We start from the raw sequence: 19,232 nt of genomic DNA, 5'->3' as shown, positions 1-19,232 counted from the left end.
CGCTCATTATGTATAAAGAACCCATTTTTTATTTGTTTCTCCCCCATCATTTATAGATCAAAATGAGCTATTCAAAAAGCTTGAATGTCAAAACAAAACTAATGTTGAAAGACAAATATGTTAACCTAAGAACAAAACGACAGAATGATCTGACAGCTAAATGAAATATATGAATTAAGGTGAGGTGATTTAACCGATAAAAGATCCAAAAAGGAGAAAAGGCAAGATGCAGAAAAAACCCTGAATTAAGGTAAAATCCTGACTGAACAAGAACTACCTAAAAATCCCTGGAAAAATCTACCCATAGAGCCATCTGACTGAAAAACATGCAAACCTGGCTCAACCCTAACAGATAATCAAGTAATACGTAGGAGGCATTTCACAAAGCAGTACGACCTGTGAGCAAACTGACTTTTCTAAATTTGTTAAATGTAAGAAGTTACAATCCTGACATTTATCAAGTTTTAGAAAAATCTGATAGAAAAAAAGGTCATCTGGTTTTGCTAAATACCATGAGGGGAGGAAATTGATAGCCATATTTTCTTTCTGAAAGCTTTTGATTCAGCATTGTACATCACAGCATTACTAGGGTTCTCCAGTATTTGGGGTTACACATTTGGTAATAAGAGAATAGTTGAATGACAATGGCTAAAATCACAAATATACATAGGATTTATTAGCAGAAAAAGTAAAATGAACGAAGTGAGACATCAACACCCTGGCATGCCAGGACAGGCTGGCAGAGATGACCACCATGTTCCCAATTCAGTTTATTGTCTGGGTATCAGGCTCCCACCCCCGATGGCTTGCTTCCAGCAAACCCCTTCAAAGAAAATACTGTAATATCACAAATACTCAAGATGAGTCAACATAAGAATTCAGTGAAGCTGGTTGTCACTGTAGAACAGAATCTCAGGAACAATTCTAAGATATGATGAACCACCACAGAAAATAGCTCTGATTCAGCTAGTATAATCTTCAATAGTCCCCTGACGACTTTGCATCTTCTTTGATTTCAGAAGCCATCACGGAAATAAAGGCATATGGGTTGATAAGGGCAAACGAAAAACTCGATGCATTATGGCTGCAACACAATCACACAGCTTTCGCAATTCCTTTCTTCTGAATAAAATACAGATAGCTATCCTAAAATGAACCGATAACGTTTCCCATGTAGTGTACTCTACAACTATCATTTGAATAAATGATTAAGATACACGGGCCTCGTTCTTATTCGTTCCCGCTAAGAAACGCAGCTTACATTATTGAGAAATTGGGAGCTATGCCATTTAAAATCTGTGAAAATTTAACTGGAACCCAAAAGTGTAACTGATTCCAAAACCACCTCAATGTTACACATCTACCTGCCAATGAAAACAACATGCAAACACAACTGACACGTTCCTTTGAGATGGGGGTGGGTTAAAAATCATCTCCTATAACATCCTTTATGAATTGTTCGATAAAAAGTCAAAGGTTGTCCTCTTGACAACGATGAAGCGTCAAAAGGCTTGGCCCGGGGCAAGAGCATAGATGAAGTTGTATGTATGTTAATAGGTGAAAGTTTGAAGAGTGAAAGTTCAAAGGTCTGGCTCCAGCAGGCTTTCCTGCTGAGAAGGTCTTGGGGTCTAGGTGGGCACAGTGATTTTTCGAGCCAGCAGCACCAGCAAGGCTAGCTCCACAACACCTTCAGCCCGTTCCAAAGCCTCATGAGCCTCCCTGACTGAGAATCCAGCCTCCAGAATTCTCTGGATGTGCGCTTCTGGGAATTGCTCTATCAGAGGAGGTGGAGTAGAGGGGAGGGACAAAGGAACAAGAGGAGAAGCAGAAGATGGTATCAAAGGCTGAGAGAGAGGAAGAGAGGTTGGTGAAAAGGTAGGGAGAGAAGAACTGAGAGTTGTGGGGTTAGAGACCTCATCTGGAGCTGTAGTGCAACACGTGGGGGGAGCAATCACCTCAGCCCTAGAGGGCAGGGGATTGAGAGGGCCTGAGACAGCCGCGTGTCCATCTGCAACACCCCTGTCCTGCTCGCCCTCGGGTGACTCTCTGAGCTTCAGATTATCTGAGTTACTTTGGGCTAAAGGATCCAGCTCTACTTCAGACCCTTGATCTCCTTCTCGCTCTGCATTTAAGCACATTGCACTTTCTCTCAAGTTGTCAAAATACACTACTTCCTCCTCTCTATTACGTCCATCGCACACCTCTCTCCCAGTGCTTCCTGCTGGGTCTGAGGAGTCAATGGTGAGAGGAGCAAGAGAGGCTGCACTTGGTGCACTGGGACTCTTGAGGCTGGTAGAGTTAGGTTCTGTACTTTCACTGGCAGTGTCATCAGAGCCAGTTGGTGTTTGATACTCCATAATGTTATCCCCATCACCCCCATCAGCATCCTGTCTGTGCATGGGGGAAGAAACAGGGCTGTGATCCCGGGACAAGTTGCGGCTGCTGGATACCAGCAGCTCATGAAGCTCCATCAGGGCAGCAGCCAAGGAAGGCATACTTTCAGACTTCAGCTGGAGCTCCCCCTCTGGTGGGACCCTCTCATTGGCAGTCGGCACAGGCAAGTCCACTCTTTCGGTACACCGACTGATGGACTCTGTACTAAGGTCATTTTGGGGTGTGGGACCGTTGATGCAAAGGTCGAGCTCAGGATGAAGTTCAGCATCAAGGGGAACTTGGTGCGGGCACTGAGGACTGTGACTCTCCATTTCCACTACTGTTTCTTCCCTGTCATTCCGGCTATCTGGACATTCTTGTGGAAGGATTAAGTGAGGGTGCCTAGTGCCGGAAAGGTGTTCTTCCATCATCTCCTGTGATGATGTGGGAATGGGGTCAGGGTGAGCAACTGGTAGCAGTGGGACAGCCGCAGTTTCATTTCGCCCTGTATCTGCACCCACCTGAGGTGCAAGATCTGGGGCCGCACCCTGTTTCAAAGTTTGACTCAAAGCCTCATCTTCAGGAGGATCAGTAAGTGGGTCCTGAGGAGAACAGCTATCAAGAGGAGCAACTGATGGATCCAGATGGATCTCCTCCTCTAGTGATACTGATGCAGGCCCAGAGTCACCGTAGAAGGGCAGCTGGTTGTGGCTGGGCCCTGACACACCCGTCTCCTCTCGCAGGGGAGAATGCAGGAAGGCAGGGGCAGACTTGGACCGGTCTAAGGCTGGGTTCCGGGGGTAGTCCGGAGATGGGGAGAATTTTGAGTCTTCATCATTACAAGTGGTCAAGGAGTATGGCAGGGACTGTGGTGAGGTAGTTTGTCCATCTTCAATATCTATAAGATAAAACATATCACAACTCAACGAAGGCAACAGCCAAGTGAATCAAAGCCTTGACTTGTTCTATAGAGTCATGCTTGGGGGAAAAAGGGAAGGAAAAAAAAAGTGCAAAAAAGCTGTTCTGATGTTTGCGTGTTCCTGAGCAATTGCACTGCATTAATTTGCAGTCCACTGTGTGCTTGTTTGATCAGCAAGTTATTTTTATACCATTTGAATTCTTGTAGGAAAGCTCTACAGAACTTAAGATTGTATAAAATATTAAAATTGATACTGAATAGCTTTTAAAGTTCGAAAAGGAGCGTGAATGGCTAAATTGCAGTAATGGTTTTTCTCCCACAAAGGGCTGCAGCAGTACCTCTTGGTGGGCCCCTCTCCAGCTGTCCATCCACATGCATCAGTTTCTCTCTGCTTGGGGTTAGGACACGCCACACACAAACACAGCACGCAACAAGAGGCAGAGAGTTAGAGCACACACAAGGCATGCAATATCCCAGCCTTTATTCGGCAGATGCTTAAATGGGAGACGCAACAGGGTGTGGGCCAAATGAACAATGAGCTCATTTCCACAGGTCAGTCAAGTTGTGTCATATTACCTCAATTACTTTCCTTTTAAAAGACTGATTAACATATTGTCACAGATAGGAATAAACAAGAAAATGGCCAACAGTGACAGCCAATAAAATCTACTTTGACGTTTAAATTTCAGTACAGTAAGTTCTCAACTTAAGAACTACAGGATCTAGTCAACATTTATTTTTATTTGTAAACTATAAAATACAGCAAAATAGGAGTAATAAATTTTGAGTCAAATGATTCATGTTGAAAGTATGGACATGCATGTTTTCAATATTAGCACTAGTCATACTGTATCTGGTTTGTAAAAACAAACAAAATTTCCCATTATGTGACCAGTAAATCAACACAGTTATGACTGCAAGACCCAGTTTAGCAGTTACAGTGTGGCTAGTTTTACTGTTTCGTAAAATACATAAGGCACAGTGTGTTTGTATCTATTAAAGTTCTGAAGTTGAGAACTGTGCCATTTTCCGTTCACGTGGATAAAGGGCCCATTTGTAAAATAGGAGACCACAAGACAGTCGAGAGCAGACATGCAGCAATGGGGGGGGGGGGGGTCAGAAACCAGTCTGGGACAGCAGTGCCGTGAGTGGTTGCAAAAACTAGGATAACAGTGCATGAGCTAAAACACGTTTCACATGCGTGTGCTCTCATTGCACTCACCACCCATCTCATTTAAAACGTCGCCACCCACCCTCCTTAATTTACCTCTTTTCATTACCACTTGTCCTTCTAACCATTCCTAGACTGCCATCTCTCTCTATTGCTCCTTTCAAATTGGACTTTCACTGTGGTCTGAGTGCTGTCCCCTCAGTTCACTCTGACCATTTCCCCCTGCAGATCCCTCACCGCTTTCCTGCGCAGATCTCTGCAGGGCCTCGGCCAGCTCCCTGTCTGCAATTTCCTCTGGCCGGGTGTCAGCACCGTATGCCAGCCGGGCACAATCTGGTAGCTCTGCCTCGGGCAAGAAGCGAGTCTCGGAGCCGGTGGTGCCGATAAGGAGCACGCTCTTCTTCAAATCGATGGAGCACTGTATGAGAGGGAAGAGAAAGCCCCTTCAGACACCACTCCGCAGAAACAAATAATGCAGCAGCTCTCCCTTCTGGCAGATTAATGCTGTAGATGGGATACTGCAGCCACAAAGTTCACACAAATTCATCAAATTATGTTTATTCACAGCTTCACTTTCACATGCCAAATAAAGACAGCATCACGTTGAGCCTCAAGCATCCTGGTGAGAACACACATCACGACCTTCAAAGCACCCAGCTAGCTACAGAAGTCCAAGAAGGCAAAAACAGCAGACCTGGTGCCTCTTCAACATGTCCAGGCCCAGCAGCATGTCCATTGGCTGGTCCTCCAGAATGGAGAAGGAACATGGCAGAAAATCTCCCTCAATTTGGACCTGAGCTGGAAGCACCCAAAAGGTAGACAGACCAGTTAAAACACAAAGAGGCAGACAAAGTAGGCTTTGATTCCTTTTACAGACATTTCAATAGGAACATCAACGATAAAAACAAAAAAAGACAGGGGTTACTGGAGGAGACAACCTGTCATTTTGGTGTGAAAAGAAGAGAAACCAGACCTACCAAGGTGAACCCGGCCTATAATCTTCTGTGTGCCCACACCCTTTGCAATTCCTGCCCAGCGTCGATCCACCAATCGCATGATGTTACAGCGCTCAGCACAGGCTTGGCTCATGATTGTCATTTGAGCTCCTTCAAATGGAGGAACAGCTTTTTCAAAAACCATTACAATGGAAGACACATAAAATGACACAAAAATAAAAGGAGTGCAGCAGGGACAGAGAGAGAGACACATACTGTTGAAAGTACTCATCCAAGGAAATGGACAGATGTGAAGTGGGGAAGTTTTTACAGTATGTCTGGGTAGCATTTAGTGCTCATGATCTGCACATGCAAGGACCATGAGAGAGAGCACAAACAGGACAACCGCAACAAACGTCAGAAGAGAACTAAGTGAAACAAGAGTACACTCAAGCAGGAAAGTTGTGAGAATGAAAGGGCATCTTACCTGAGTCAACAAAGGCCTTGACAGGATGGCCATTGACTTTGCAATTGATGTACAGCATGACCACTTGGCCAAAGCTCTCAGGTGCCTCCTCCATGGCAATAGTCATATTCTCTTCGATATTGTGCTGCCTACATTGTGAAACATGACAGTAGTACCACCATAAGTAGCATGCTAAGACCTAGGGGTCGCTGACAGTGGATTTAACAGGAGTACAGCTTAAAATCTGTACTCTACATGCAACCAGTCTGGTACATGAGACTGTGTGACAAGACTTACTCTTGGATAGATGCAAATTAGAGTTGAATCTATAAGTAGATACAAAATGAATTAAGTACTTCAATGAGCAATGAGAAAAAAATATTACATGTGACAGTGCTTCACTAAACCAAACTATTAAACCATTTTGCTACAGTCCCGTTTCACCAAAATAAACAAATGTTCTCACACGTTTCTTTGAAGTATGGTATTTTTAACCGTTTATACCACTTTTAACGATTCAAGTCATTGATCTGTTTTAAAATGTTAAGTGCTGGTGTGACATTTCAGAAATCAAGTTCTTGATCATTTTATTACAAAAAATAAAATAAATCTTTCATTTAGAAGGTGCACAAACCAAAGCTGTACAATAATAAAACAATTATCCACCGACATCAGCATGTCACATATACTATGTAACGGCCAAAGAAACTTTGTCAGTGTTCCTAAGGTATGACCGTTGGGTTGTAAGGATGCTCCCTTTCACTTTCTTTCCTCTGAAGAAGGTTGTTCAGTATAAAAACAAAATTACCCTAAATGTACAACAGGGCAGCGCACCAGTGACAACTTACAATAACCTCGACTCATAAATCAGGACTAATCATGTTACGTATGTTCGTGTTTTTGCTTTACAGTGAAAGAAAACTGTCCTAACCCTTTTCATAACCATACGTACAATCAGAGTATCTGTAGATGAACCATGTTCTGTAACTAACATTTAAACACACACCTGATTTCTTCCTCTATTTTGGCCTGTGCCTCCAAGTCAAAAGGATCAGCGGTGAGCAGTCGGATCCTCTCCTGTTCCCTGCGTGCTCGCTCCTGCTGTTGCTCCAGCAGAACCTTGGTGAAGCGCTCTGTGGCGTGCATAGCCAAGGAGAGAAATCCCAAATACCCCAGTTTACATAGGTTTTGAGACACACAAGTAGGTACCTACTTGATTTTTCAGTGTAGAAGTGACAAATTTATGTCAGTACAGTTGGAACAGTCAGCTTTGGACATCAGAAACAAAATGAGAAATGCGTGATGTTACAAAACACACTTAAAAATGACTATTCTGTGTACTGTAAAATAAGAAGTTAGAATGCTAATAACATTCAAGATACACAACACTATATGTTACACCCCATGTGAATATTACAACAGCCGTACACAAGGATCCAGTCCAACCAACACCACCATGAAGCCACAGAGAAGACCAAGCATTGCCAACATATATCTTCATGACTCAAGACACAAAAAAAGAAAAAAAAAAAAAACTTAACTTTCTTCCCTAACCAACATAAACACAGCAAACAAGAATAATAAAAAAGGACATTTTCACAAGAATTACATCCTAGTATGTTGGAGTCCTCAAATTTCCCAATCTTGCTCCTTAGGCTAAAGCTTAACTGATTTTTAATACTTTTTTCTACCACTGCAAAAACAGAAAAAGCATAGCACTGTTAACAGCGATACCTGATTTGAGGATATTATTTATAATCAGGGAATGGCTGCATTTTTTGTGTCAACACTATGTCTTCATCTGAATATCGCAAACTGTGACATGAGGTGTGAATTTCATCCCACCCATAGTCGCGATGTTACTGTGGCCAAGGGATTTGACGGGGACCCACCTAGATCTCCACTAAGCAGGGCTTCAGCCAGTAGTGGGTTCCTCTCCTTCAGAAGAGACAGCTCATGTGGATTAGCCAACAGCATATCGCGGAGGAGAGAGGGGTTGTCTAGTCCTTGTGGAGAGGAAGCTGTGCCCGTGAGGGAGGGGGGTGTGGGCAGCTGCTGGGAACGCTGCTGTTGCGGGTTCTGATTCTGGAGAGGCGGTTGGGGAGTGGGATGTTGGCCGGAGGAGGTGCCGGGGACTGCGATGGAGCTGAAGTCGATCCGTGGGAGCCCTGGAAGTTAGGAGTCGGGAATGATGAGGAACATGGAGGGCAGCCAGGGGTTGACACAGGAGACATGGCTCAGGGTTATAAAGGAAAGACACGAGTGAGGACAGACAAGGACGGACAAGAAAGAAGCAGTAAGTGTGAACAAAATGTTAAAGCAGAAAACCGAAAAGTGAAAAGAGGGGAAAGGAAAGAGGGACACAAAAGAGAAACTAAATGAGAAAAAGCAATACGAAGCACGACGCTAGTTAGTTCATGCGCGGTCAGATATCCGTAAGTTTTCGTTTTCATTCAATGGCCATTTTGGCCGTTGATTTGACCGTTCTCCCAGTCCACCAAGCCTTTACCTGGAAATGCAGGCTGGGCAGGTGGTCTCCCCTCTGTCTGCCTCAGGACAACCACATCCCCATCCTTTAGGCCATAGGCCCCCAATGCACGCGAGGGGTCTTGCAAGGGCTGCTCTGCGTAGGAGATCTGGGGTAAAAGGAGAACATCGCTAGTTTGACTTTTCAAAATAAACAGTCTTATAGACGTTTTAAAATTTGTATAAGAAGTTGAAATATCAAAAGACAAAAATGCATATGTATTCTGTGCGAGCGTAAGACAACTAATTCGGCGACTTGCAATTATTTAGCAATTTATAAAGCTATGTAATTTTTACTGGAACAATTAAGAGCAAATGCCTCAATGACACCACAGCGGGAGGCGGGATACAAATAGGAGCCCTCTGAATGCAAAGCGACAGCTCTAACCCCTACGCTACCTACTTGCCCCTGTACTAAACAGATGAACCACTTTAAAACTGACGTCAAAATTCCCTCCTCTAGATGTTCAACCATCCAATTTTACTTGCTGCTGCTCTAAACAGAGTTGTAGTGATCCAAAAGCCCGGGGAGGACAGGACACGAAGAACGATAGACCCAGAACGAAATGTCATAGCCTCGAAAGACAGTCACTTGAAAGCTGGCCACCACAGTCAATCCAAGCTAAGCACTCTGGGACCCAATTCAAGACGAACCCACGGCAACTTTTCAAACCAAATGTGCCAGCCAGTCACACACTAAATGATTAAGTACCACACTAACTATGACTTATCTACATTAACAACCCAAAGAGCCCTTCCATAACATGCTGTTTTCTGATGTTGGAGAGAATATGGAAACACATAGAATAAACAAATAAATGTAAAGACTTTACAACAGTGTTGGAAAATTCATGGTAATCTTAAGAGAACAAAAATCCAACGTTATTTACGATTCAAGTCAAATTTCATATTGCTTTATGCAACACGCAGGACCAGGAAGTAGCAATAATGATTGGGGGGGGGCTGGTGGTTGCTTTCTAGTCCAGTGGTTCCCATTCAAATCCCACTCCAGCTGTAGCACCACTGAGAGAGGTATTTACCCTAAATCAGTACATTAAGAATACCCTGTACACATGGGTGAGTCGCTGTAAAGTTCTCTAGCACGTTCACTCATCCTAGGAAAAATGCCACAGCTACATATAAGTTAACTAAAATATTAAAAGAGCAATACAAGTAAAGCCTTTTCAAACCAACTTAGCACTTCCTTTTTAACACTTTCCTTCCACAATTCAGAAACGACTTGCATTTGGAGGTGTGCAGCGAACTTGTCTCAGTTTACATTTACATTTAAAAGGCCTCAGGTTCACCACTTATAGACACATTTCTCTCCCGATCTGCGAGTTAAGATGATCTGCTTGTCTTCATGGGACCGAATGACGTAGCCATTATTAAATTTACTTTAGTACACTGTGCATGTTGCACAATGCTTTGGAGAAAACTGTTAAAATGATCAAACAGAAGACGTGCAGAGGAAACCTTACGTCGGCTCGTCTCCGTCATAGGAGGAAAGCTGCCGTAGCACCCGTGAACAAGTACTTACATTTACATTTATTTAGCAGACGTTTTTCTCCAAAGTGACTTCCAATAAACACTACATAGTCTATGTCATAGAGTAATCAGCCTTACCTTATTCACCGCGGTGAATTACACTGCTAGATACACTACTTATAATGGGTCACTCATCCATACATCAGTGGAACACACACTCTCTGTCACCCACACACTAGGGGTGAACCTGAACGGCATGTCTTTGGAATGTGGGAGGAAACCAGAGCACCCAAAGACTTACGCTGCTAGATACACTACTTACAGTGGATCACTCATCCATACATCAGTGGAACACACACTCTCTGTCACTCACACACTATGGGGGAACCTGAACAGCATGTCTTTGGAGTGTGGGAGGAAACCAGAGCACCCAGAGGAAACCCACACAGTCACGGGGGGAGGGGGGATCGAACCCACGTGCTTTCACACCACCCACTAGGCAATAAGACACAGCTGCGCTGTGCCACCCAGTTACATTTACAAAGTGAAACGGCTTATGATTAAGTTATTTGTGCTACGGACGAACACGTCGCCGCACTGACTGACTCGCTGAGCGCTTCCCTTCCCTTCCCTTCCAGCACACATACGGAACTATTTAAAGACCGCCGCGATTTCCCAACCTTCATTCTCAGGTTACACACAGGAGTTAAAGCTCGGATTAGGACCAACTAAACTCAACTCTTTTAGAAACCTGATGATGTGATGGGTTGTGCGTTTCCTCAATTTGAGCCTTATCAGGCCAGAACGGCCCCCCAACTGTGTACAGTACGGAGGAGCGCCGGATCCGCGGAAAGAACGACTCGTCGTCGTGTGAAGCACCGGCGCGGCAGCACGACACGCAGCCGGATCCTCCTGCTCCTGCTTCACCTGTATCTCCGCGGCCGGGATTCCTGACTCCAACTCGCACAGAGCGGTGAAGTCCCGCAGCTCCAGCTCCGGAGACACTTCCAGGGAGAAGGTGACTTCGGGCCGGTTCCTCGGAGCGCAGAAGACGGTCAGCAGCATCGCGCCGGCGTCGGCCACAGGCGGTCACGCAGACACTCACCCCGCTACACTTCAGCTAGTAGCTAACAGGCTAATGCTTTCCGTTTTTAGTAGGGGACCCCTACCAATGTCCCGGTCAGGTTCCAGCTCCAGCCAAAATCTTCTTATCAACTCAAGTAAATCCGACGAGTGCTGACGAAACAAGTAAACTTGAGGGAAAAACCGTGCATGGGGCAAATGAAAATGAAAACACTTGTGTCGGCTCGCTCTCTTCCCCGACGACGTTGCCACATTGCCGTAAGTGAAGTGCTTCATTGTCGTAAATGAAATTTTCCACACTGCCGTAAGTGAGTTTAGCAACTTCGAGCCACTCGTAAAGTGGTAAAATACAAAAAGGAAGGGGGAAACGCTCAGAATTTTGTACGTTTTGTATAGATGGTGTGAATTCACTTTTGCATTCCGAATATATTTTTTGATGTTCCTGGAAAGCAACTTAGTACTAATATTAACACTCGATCCTACACTAAGTTACATGTTGTTTTGGATTGGTGTTAATTTGAAATGTCTAATTGCCAACCTAATTAAAATTTATATTTAGAAGCAGCTGCTAGAAGGAGATATATACACACCTTTTTTTTGTTTTGTATGAAAAATTATGTATTTTATAATCATCACCTGCTGGAACTAAAGTAAGAATTGTCAAGTCATCTACCTACCCATCCAATCTCAGTGAGCATTTGTCCTGAGCAGGGTCAGGGTGAACCAGAGCCTATCCTGGAAGCAGTAAGCTGAAGGTGAGGGGTACACCCTGGATGAGACACTATTCCACTGCGAAGTAACCACTCATATCCACACTCGCACAGTACAAGCAACATAGCGTCACCGATTCACCTGAAGCGCATGGCTCTGGCCTGCGGAGAGGAAACCCCACACAGACACGGCGAACATAGAAACTATACAAACAGTGGGGATCAAACCCACAATCTCTCTCACCTCCTAGGTAATGTGAGGTACTTCACTACCGTGCCTTTATACACTCCTATCCAATACCAAGGGTTAGACTGTAAATGTCATTTAGTTTTACAGTAATAAAGGATAAAAAGGTTATTTAAAATGTGAAATTGGAGGAAATACAGTGCCATTTGCTTAACTACAACACTTGCAACTGACATTTTGTAAGGTACATTCATTCCTGGTTGACTGACTTTTACACATTGTTTAGGGTGGAATGTCAGCAGTTTATTGACTGACTGCATTATAATGCAGGTTAAAAAAAAAAAAAAAAAAATGGGCCTCAACATCAAAATAAAGTCTAATCACCCACTGTAGCAACACTGCATTTGACTTCTTCAGACTACCAAAGACCTTTTTTAGTGATGCATTTCAGTTTCACCCCAGGACTTTGTTCTCCATTGATTTTTAAAAAAAATACATTAAATACCCCACAGACAAACCTAAACCAAAACAATCAGTAGAAACAATTCCCCCTGTAGTTCTGATTTTACAGTCTCCCAGTTCTGCACTCTGCATATGCCATTCTTTCTTCTTCCTTGTTTCTATTCAGACTTCTCCTTCTCCTTCATGTGAAGGAAAATGATGCTGAAGATGAAGAGACCACCCATCATGGAGAACACACTGGCATAGTAAGGGTAGGCTGAGGGGATGAAGCGCTCGTACTGCGTGTGTTGCAGAGGACGCACTGAAACCTAGAGGATGAGGTGATATACATGATCAGCTTTTCTGTTTCATTACATCTTAACAGGTAGGTCTGCTTTCTCAGGAGTAATTACCTGGGTAGAGGAGTACAGGTGTGTGTACCCCAGCCTGTTATAGTCCACCTTGAACTGGAACACTCCATACACATCAGGAAGCTTAAACTGGACACTGTATTTCCCACCTGTCAAGAAGGAAAAATTAACTAGTATCTAATATTTAGAAAATTTCCTGCATGCATCACATGCATAATAAGATATCTGAACACTGCAACCATTTGGTTAAAAGGGTAAACACAAGAAGGAAGTCTTCCACACTTAAGAGGAATTCTTACCATCATTCTTCAGGTAGGTCCTGACAAAAGGGTCAATCCTGACAAACTCCAGCTGGATGTCATCTCCATCAAAGGGCACCCACTGACTATGGGAGAGCTTCTCAATCACAATGCTATATTCCTAAAAATGGCAGAGGATGATATGCATATGCAGACCAACACACAAGCATTATATAACATATACTTAGGAGACTTATCCAAAATAACTTCAATAACAAGACGTAAGTTAGCTACATGGTTTAATGATACAACATTCACTACATGCAAACACTGGTTAAAGGCAGTGACATATGAAATCCCAGAGGGAAGAAGGGGGGAAAAAAAATGCTCACCACAAGGTCTGTGATGGTGTAGGCAGCTGGAGGACTGCCCTCACCCACCCGGTGGTGTGACACAGCCCCCACCCTGAGAACACCCTCCTCCTTGAACACCCAGCGGGACAATGCTTCAGCCAGCTCCATGTTCCCTGTCTGAGCATGTCTGCATGGGGAGCCAGCCATTCAAGAGAATAAGACATCACAAGAAAAATAAATAGCTAAAAATTTTTAATCTGTTCATTTAACATCAACATATGCAACAATTATTGTATGGGCAATATTCAGCTACCTGTTACGATGATATATACAGAAGCGTACATATGAATGAATGTCAGGTAATGGTTATTTTTGTCACTATAAACTATACAGTGATATGAATAGTACTACAAAAGAAGAAAAATTCTGCTTCATGCTCTTCATTCTATTCTTTTTAAAATAAATATGTATGTCATTCTGAAATACTGACTAAACATCCCTCAGAAAGACCTATACAGCAATAAACAGATGGTGAAAAGATTAGACTTCTGAAAGCTTTGAGGATATGTAGGCCAAGCTACCTCTGGGAGCCAGGCGTAGCTTTCTGCACGGGAGAATTGAAGAATGCGTCACTGAAGAAGTGCAGCGAACCGCTGAAGATGACACGCGCATTGTTTCTTGCCTGCAAGCCTGCAATCAGCAGTGTATTCTTTCCCACAGCATGGGGGTACTGTCAGCAGAGAAAGACATTTCATTTTCACATACCTTTGTACACCTCACTGGCAAAAAATTACTGTTAAATAAATTAAATGCACCAATGAATTGTGTTATAATATCCAATAGCAACAATCAATGAGAACAAGTAATCCAACAAGAACCCAAGAATTTTTCATAACAAAAACACCTACACCCCATTCATCTCTGAAATGACTGCCATGTATACTTCAGCAATACTGTATTCATTTGATTTTTGAACATTTTCAAATTCAAGTTGTGTTTTTGTAAAAATTCAGGGCTACTGCAAAACTCCTTTCTTTTAAAAAAAAAAAAAAAGAAAATCATGATCTGGATACCTGTGTGATGGGTCGGTCAGGAAAGAAGGAGTAGGATGTGGAGGAACCAGTCAAGATGTCCAAGACCAGGGGGTTATCAGGGTCAGCAACCATGCTAGGCAGTAACAAGTAGAACAGTTGCAGTGAAAATGTCCAGTTTAATACATATTCATACTGCCCTTTAGAAAATAAACCTCTAGGAAAGACCAAATATCTTAATTTCCAGATAGAAGATTTTTTTTAAACAGTATACTTGACAATTCAATTGGTCTTAACTTTTGTACAATTTTCTGCTATTAACTTGTGTAAAATGCCATCCAAAGCCAAGCAACAGGTGTGAAAACTCACCCAACACCCTTGAAAAGAATGGGCTTCCCTGTGGGTTTCCCCACAATTGTAGGGGCTTTGAGCAGGTTCTCTGGATCAGCCACAATTAGAGTATGCTGGACAAACATACAGAGCCATGTCAGAAAAACAGAAGATTACACCCAACTTTCCATGTCTAAACTCTATGACAAATGTAATGCTATGAACCAAGGGCAGCATAGTGCCTGGGATCTTCAGGCATAGGTTCAAATTCTGCTCCAGGTGTTGAGTTTGCATGTTCTCCCTGTGTCTATATGGATTTCCTCTGTGTACTTCAGTTTTCTCCCACAGTCTAAAGACATGCGATCCAGATGAACTGGCCCTCTAAATTGCGCTTCGGGTGTGAATGGATGACCGAGTGTGTGTGCATGTGTGGCTACCATGCAATGTACTGGCACCCCATCCAAGGCGTACATCCCCCTGCTTTGCACTCGCTGATTCAGGGATAGGCTCTGGACCACCGCAACCCTCATCAGGACAAGCGGTTACGGAAAGCAAGCGAGTGAGTTAATATTATGAACCAGTTAAACCCTGCTCCTCTCACCTCGCCCGGATCAGACACATCATAGTTGTGGTGGTCAATGACGGCAGTCTTCTCCTCATCAAACTCGATCCCACACTCACTTCCCAGCTCTCTGAGGGGGTCCCCTGTGTCAAAGCAAGGGAACGCATCAAAAGACCAGCAAAGAGCACTATCTATTTTTTCTGCAGCCAGGCATTCAGTGATGGATGTATGATAACCAGACAACTCCAGGCTCTTATTCCATTGTATCCATAAAAAAAACCCCTCACAAGTCTTTACCGACATCTGAGCTGGCAGCAATAAGGACATTCCCTCCTCCATCAATGAAAGCAGTGATAGTCTCCACATTGATGTTTCCTCCAAAGTCTAAATGAAAAAAAAAAAAGTACAGATCATCAGAAAAAGACAAATAATACAGCGCACTCAGGCTAACCAGCCAAAAAGCACAACTCCACTAAATACATTAAATACCAACAATACTGAACTGCACGCTACAAATCTGTACTTTTGAAGATGAAATAAATATAAGGTCTGCATACAGCATGAAACTTAGATATTCTGAGTCTTACCTTCCACAGAAGGGGAGAAAATAATAAGGTGATCATAAAGGAACTGGCCGTATTTGATAAGGGAAAGTCCAGGGTCATCAGCAGTCTTAAAGGTCAAGTCAAAGCCCCGATCTGAAAAAGATACAGTAACACCAATGATCAAATTAAATAATCCAAGACATATGTAAATTGATCAAATCAACTACAGATTAATTGGGGCCTATTTACAAATCAGGGGATGTATGACTTGATAAACAAAAATGCAAATAAAGTTAAAATTTGTACCAAATACATCACGACTCGCATAACCTGCGGACTCACCGGTTAAACTGCGGAAGAATATTGAATGGGTGTCTCTGATGTTGAGGTTGTCCAAAAGAACTAACGTTTTTCCACTGGCCGCCGCTGCATTTAACGTCCCGAGGATCGCGAACAGAAAAAATAGAACGTTGCAACGGAACATTTTTGCATTCACGTGGCTCTTTTTGATGGTTTTCCCCGTCAGAGCCGACACAGACATAACCCTTCCACATACAGCAACCCGCTCCACCGCCATGTTTTACACGACAGCGACGTCAGCGTTTTCATGATGACCTTCGAACTCACATAGCTAGCCAATCGCAGGCCGGGATGCAGTCACGGGGTCGTATTCGTCATCAGGGCTACTTGACCGCGAATGATTACTAGAAGTTTTATGCATTACTTGGCCTGGGAAACATTAAAATGTTTAACAGCCCTGATACTTGACATGAATACAGTTCGTTATAATGTTATATCGTAACAACTAATGCACGCACACAGCACTATGACATCCTACAGGTGGTAATAAAATACTCTCTTCACAAAGCCGCCCTGTCTCGAATTGTCCAATGAAATGTCGACAGCTCCACCCGGAAGTGCAGGACTACCTGTAGCGTGACTTTTTTTTAAAAAAAAGAAAAAAAATAAAAAATTCTGCCAACCTCCGGACAACAGAGCAAATAACGAAAATAATGAGAGAAAAAAATACAACAAGCGAGGAAAATACAATTACATAATATTATTACAGTTTAGATGAAAATACTGAAGGTTCTACACAGTGTAACCGTTTTTAATTGCTTTTTTACTACTGGAGTCTTAGATCATGGTAATATATAGTGTGATGTTTCATTTTGACAGGGGGTGCGGTGGCGCAGTGGGTTGGACCGCAGTCCTGCTCTCCGGTGGGTCTGGGGTTCGAGTCCCGCTTGGGGTGCCTTGTGGCGGACTGGCGTCCCGTCCTGGGTGTGTCCCCTTCCCCCTCCGGCCTTACGCCCTGTGTTGCCGGGTAGGCTCCGGTTCCCCGTGACCCCGTAAGGGACAAGCGGTTCTGAAAATGTGTGTGTGTGTGTGTGTGTGTTTCATTTTGTGGGTGTCATAAAGTCAGGTTTTTTTTATAAGTGAATTTGCAATTATGGATATAAAATTTGGTTTTATAATAAAATAGTAAGTAAAATTAATACGTGTCCTGAAGAAGCCAGACGCCACATTTCATACAATAAATGAGTTTGTCAAGATGAGTTTTTTGCATTATGAATATTTTGCCAAAGTTTACAGTATATGAGCACTGCCAGAATAGGTCTGAAACAGTTTGAGTGTTCTTCACAACATACACAGCGTGTGCCAATATCTTCCTTGTAGTTCTGAGGGTAATAACTTGTGGGCTAAATTCTGTGAACCAGCTGGAACGATACCGCTCTACCTGTGACGTGATACAGGGGATAAAGTATGTTTATAAGAAGTTTAATGGCCAGATCTTCTAGCTACATGACTCATGTTTCAGTGTAGAGGCTCAGTTTATAGTGTATCTTCCTCCCATCCTTTGCTGCTCGTAGAGTAGTGGTTGATGCTGCTGCCTTAGAATGCAAAGGTTGCAGATTCAATTCCCGTCTCAGGCTGTAGTATCCTTGAGCGAGGTTCTTACCGTTAATTCCTCCAGTAAAATTACTCAGCTGTATAAATTGGTGAATACTTATAAGTAGGTTGACATTGCAAGTCACTTTGGAGAAAAGTATCTGCAACATGAATAAATATAATATTGTGTAATATTGGGACTTGACTTAGCAACCCTTTGGCTACAAACCCACATCCTTCACCACCATGGCAGAGTCCCATTCAACCTGCCTTCAGTGCTTTTTAGTGACCTCGGATGGGTTCGTTTCCCAGCTCTTTCTGGCTTTCTGTGCGAATTTCTTGCTGCTTTTATGTCCCAGATGTGGACACTCTCATAACGCTCATATGACTATTCATGTCCCAGACATAAACAGTATGTGCACCAAGCCTGTTGACACCTGTAACAGTACTGGAATATCACTGAAATACCCTACAGGTCCTACCAGCACTTTGGTAAATTATTGAGGAAATTTTACTTTTCAGGGTAATGTTTGGCAGTGAAATTGGTTACGTTCGTGAAGAAAGACACACTTAACAGTTATATTTCAATTACCATTTTCTCATTACTTCTGATTTCCATCCATCGTCAACAACCACTTGTCCCGAGCAGGGTCGCGGTAAGCTGGAGCCTAACACTGCAATGCAAGGCACGGGGTCGAGGGGACACGCACAGGGCAGATTGCCAGTGCGTCACAAGGCCCCCAAGCAGGGCTTGAACCTCAGACCCACCACACAGCAGGCACCAGCTGAACCCACTATGATCCCCCGCTTCTGATTTTGTTGCATCTAATAGTTTCACTACATACAGCTATTTGTTATTTCTACTATAAGCCTGTAGTAACATCTCCTCACTGTTAGCTACCACCTTCTGTGGATTTTTTTGACTGTGGTCAACTGTCAGTCATTCTTCCCCTCAATCAATCAAGTCATTTTTACTGCAGACCAGCAACAACATGTCCTCGCTGTTCATTAGATTTCACTGCTGATTGTCAGCAGTCAGATCTAGTTTTCCGCTATAGCCGTAGCCAGGTAGCGGTTGCCAAGCAGCTTAGTTTAGGGGGAAAATCTATGGCCTCAAGTTTGATCTGTGTTTCTGAAAAATAATTTTTTTTAAAAAAGTTTCTCTGATGCCTTTATCCAATTTAACTTAGAATGATTTACAAACGGGGTGCGGTGGCGCAGTGGGTTGGACCACAGTCCTGCTCTCTGGTGGGTCTGGGGTTCGAGTCCCGCTTGGGGTGCCTTGCGATGGACTGGCGTCCTGTCCTGGGTGTGTCCCCTCCCCCTCCAGCCTTACGCCCTGTGTTGCCGGGTAGGCTCCGGTTCCCCGTGACCCCGTATGGGACGAGCGGTTCTGAAATGTGTGTGTGATTTACAAACTTACAGCAGACTCGTTGTATTGAGTGAGTGGCAGAACCAGGATGGAAACTAGAAAGGTCACAAGTCATCATCCCTAACTGTGATGCTACCAACTTTCCCACGGCCATTGAATATTATATATATCATATCATAGACTATCACATGTCAAGAACAACCCACAAATACATATGAGCAGGGTGTTAACACCATA

General features: G+C 43.5%; 2 protein-coding genes across 4 annotated transcripts; both read right to left on the bottom strand.

Moving 5' to 3' along the window:
- Nucleotides 1-46: 46 nt before the first annotated feature.
- ddi2 (DNA-damage inducible protein 2) lies at nt 47-11,278 on the bottom strand. Of its 3 annotated transcripts, none has more exons than XM_018751357.2 (10): nt 10,806-11,278; nt 8,374-8,500; nt 7,757-8,032; nt 6,871-6,997; nt 5,886-6,013; nt 5,441-5,569; nt 5,158-5,261; nt 4,701-4,881; nt 3,631-3,683; nt 3,190-3,271 (listed from the first exon to the last, which is right to left on the bottom strand). In XM_018751357.2, exons 1-9 carry the CDS (start codon nt 10,941-10,943, stop codon nt 3,670-3,672), a joined length of 1,224 nt encoding a protein of 407 aa, XP_018606873.1. In that variant the 5' UTR covers nt 10,944-11,278; the 3' UTR covers nt 3,190-3,271; nt 3,631-3,669. The 3 variants fall into 3 exon arrangements, with proteins under 3 accessions (XP_018606872.1, XP_018606873.1, XP_018606875.1); XM_018751359.2 differs by having other exon boundaries at nt 3,631-3,680; XM_018751356.2 differs by lacking the exon at nt 3,631-3,683 and having other exon boundaries at nt 47-3,271; nt 10,806-11,274.
- Nucleotides 11,279-12,261: 983 nt separating this feature from the next.
- On the bottom strand, nt 12,262-16,325 carry ddost (dolichyl-diphosphooligosaccharide--protein glycosyltransferase subunit (non-catalytic)). Its single transcript, XM_018751281.2, has 11 exons — nt 16,073-16,325; nt 15,773-15,883; nt 15,483-15,569; nt 15,225-15,328; nt 14,663-14,757; nt 14,336-14,429; nt 13,844-13,992; nt 13,302-13,449; nt 12,970-13,090; nt 12,713-12,819; nt 12,262-12,628 (listed from the first exon to the last, which is right to left on the bottom strand). Exons 1-11 carry the CDS (start codon nt 16,305-16,307, stop codon nt 12,479-12,481), a joined length of 1,401 nt encoding a protein of 466 aa, XP_018606797.1. The 5' UTR covers nt 16,308-16,325; the 3' UTR covers nt 12,262-12,478.
- Nucleotides 16,326-19,232: the final 2,907 nt, after the last annotated feature.

Source organism: Scleropages formosus, chromosome 2 (genome assembly GCF_900964775.1).
Source record: "Scleropages formosus chromosome 2, fSclFor1.1, whole genome shotgun sequence".
In the NCBI taxonomy this organism is placed as follows: domain Eukaryota; kingdom Metazoa; phylum Chordata; class Actinopteri; order Osteoglossiformes; family Osteoglossidae; genus Scleropages; species Scleropages formosus.
The sequence above is the reverse complement of the archived record's forward strand: the minus strand, read 5'-3'. Positions and strand labels throughout refer to the sequence as shown.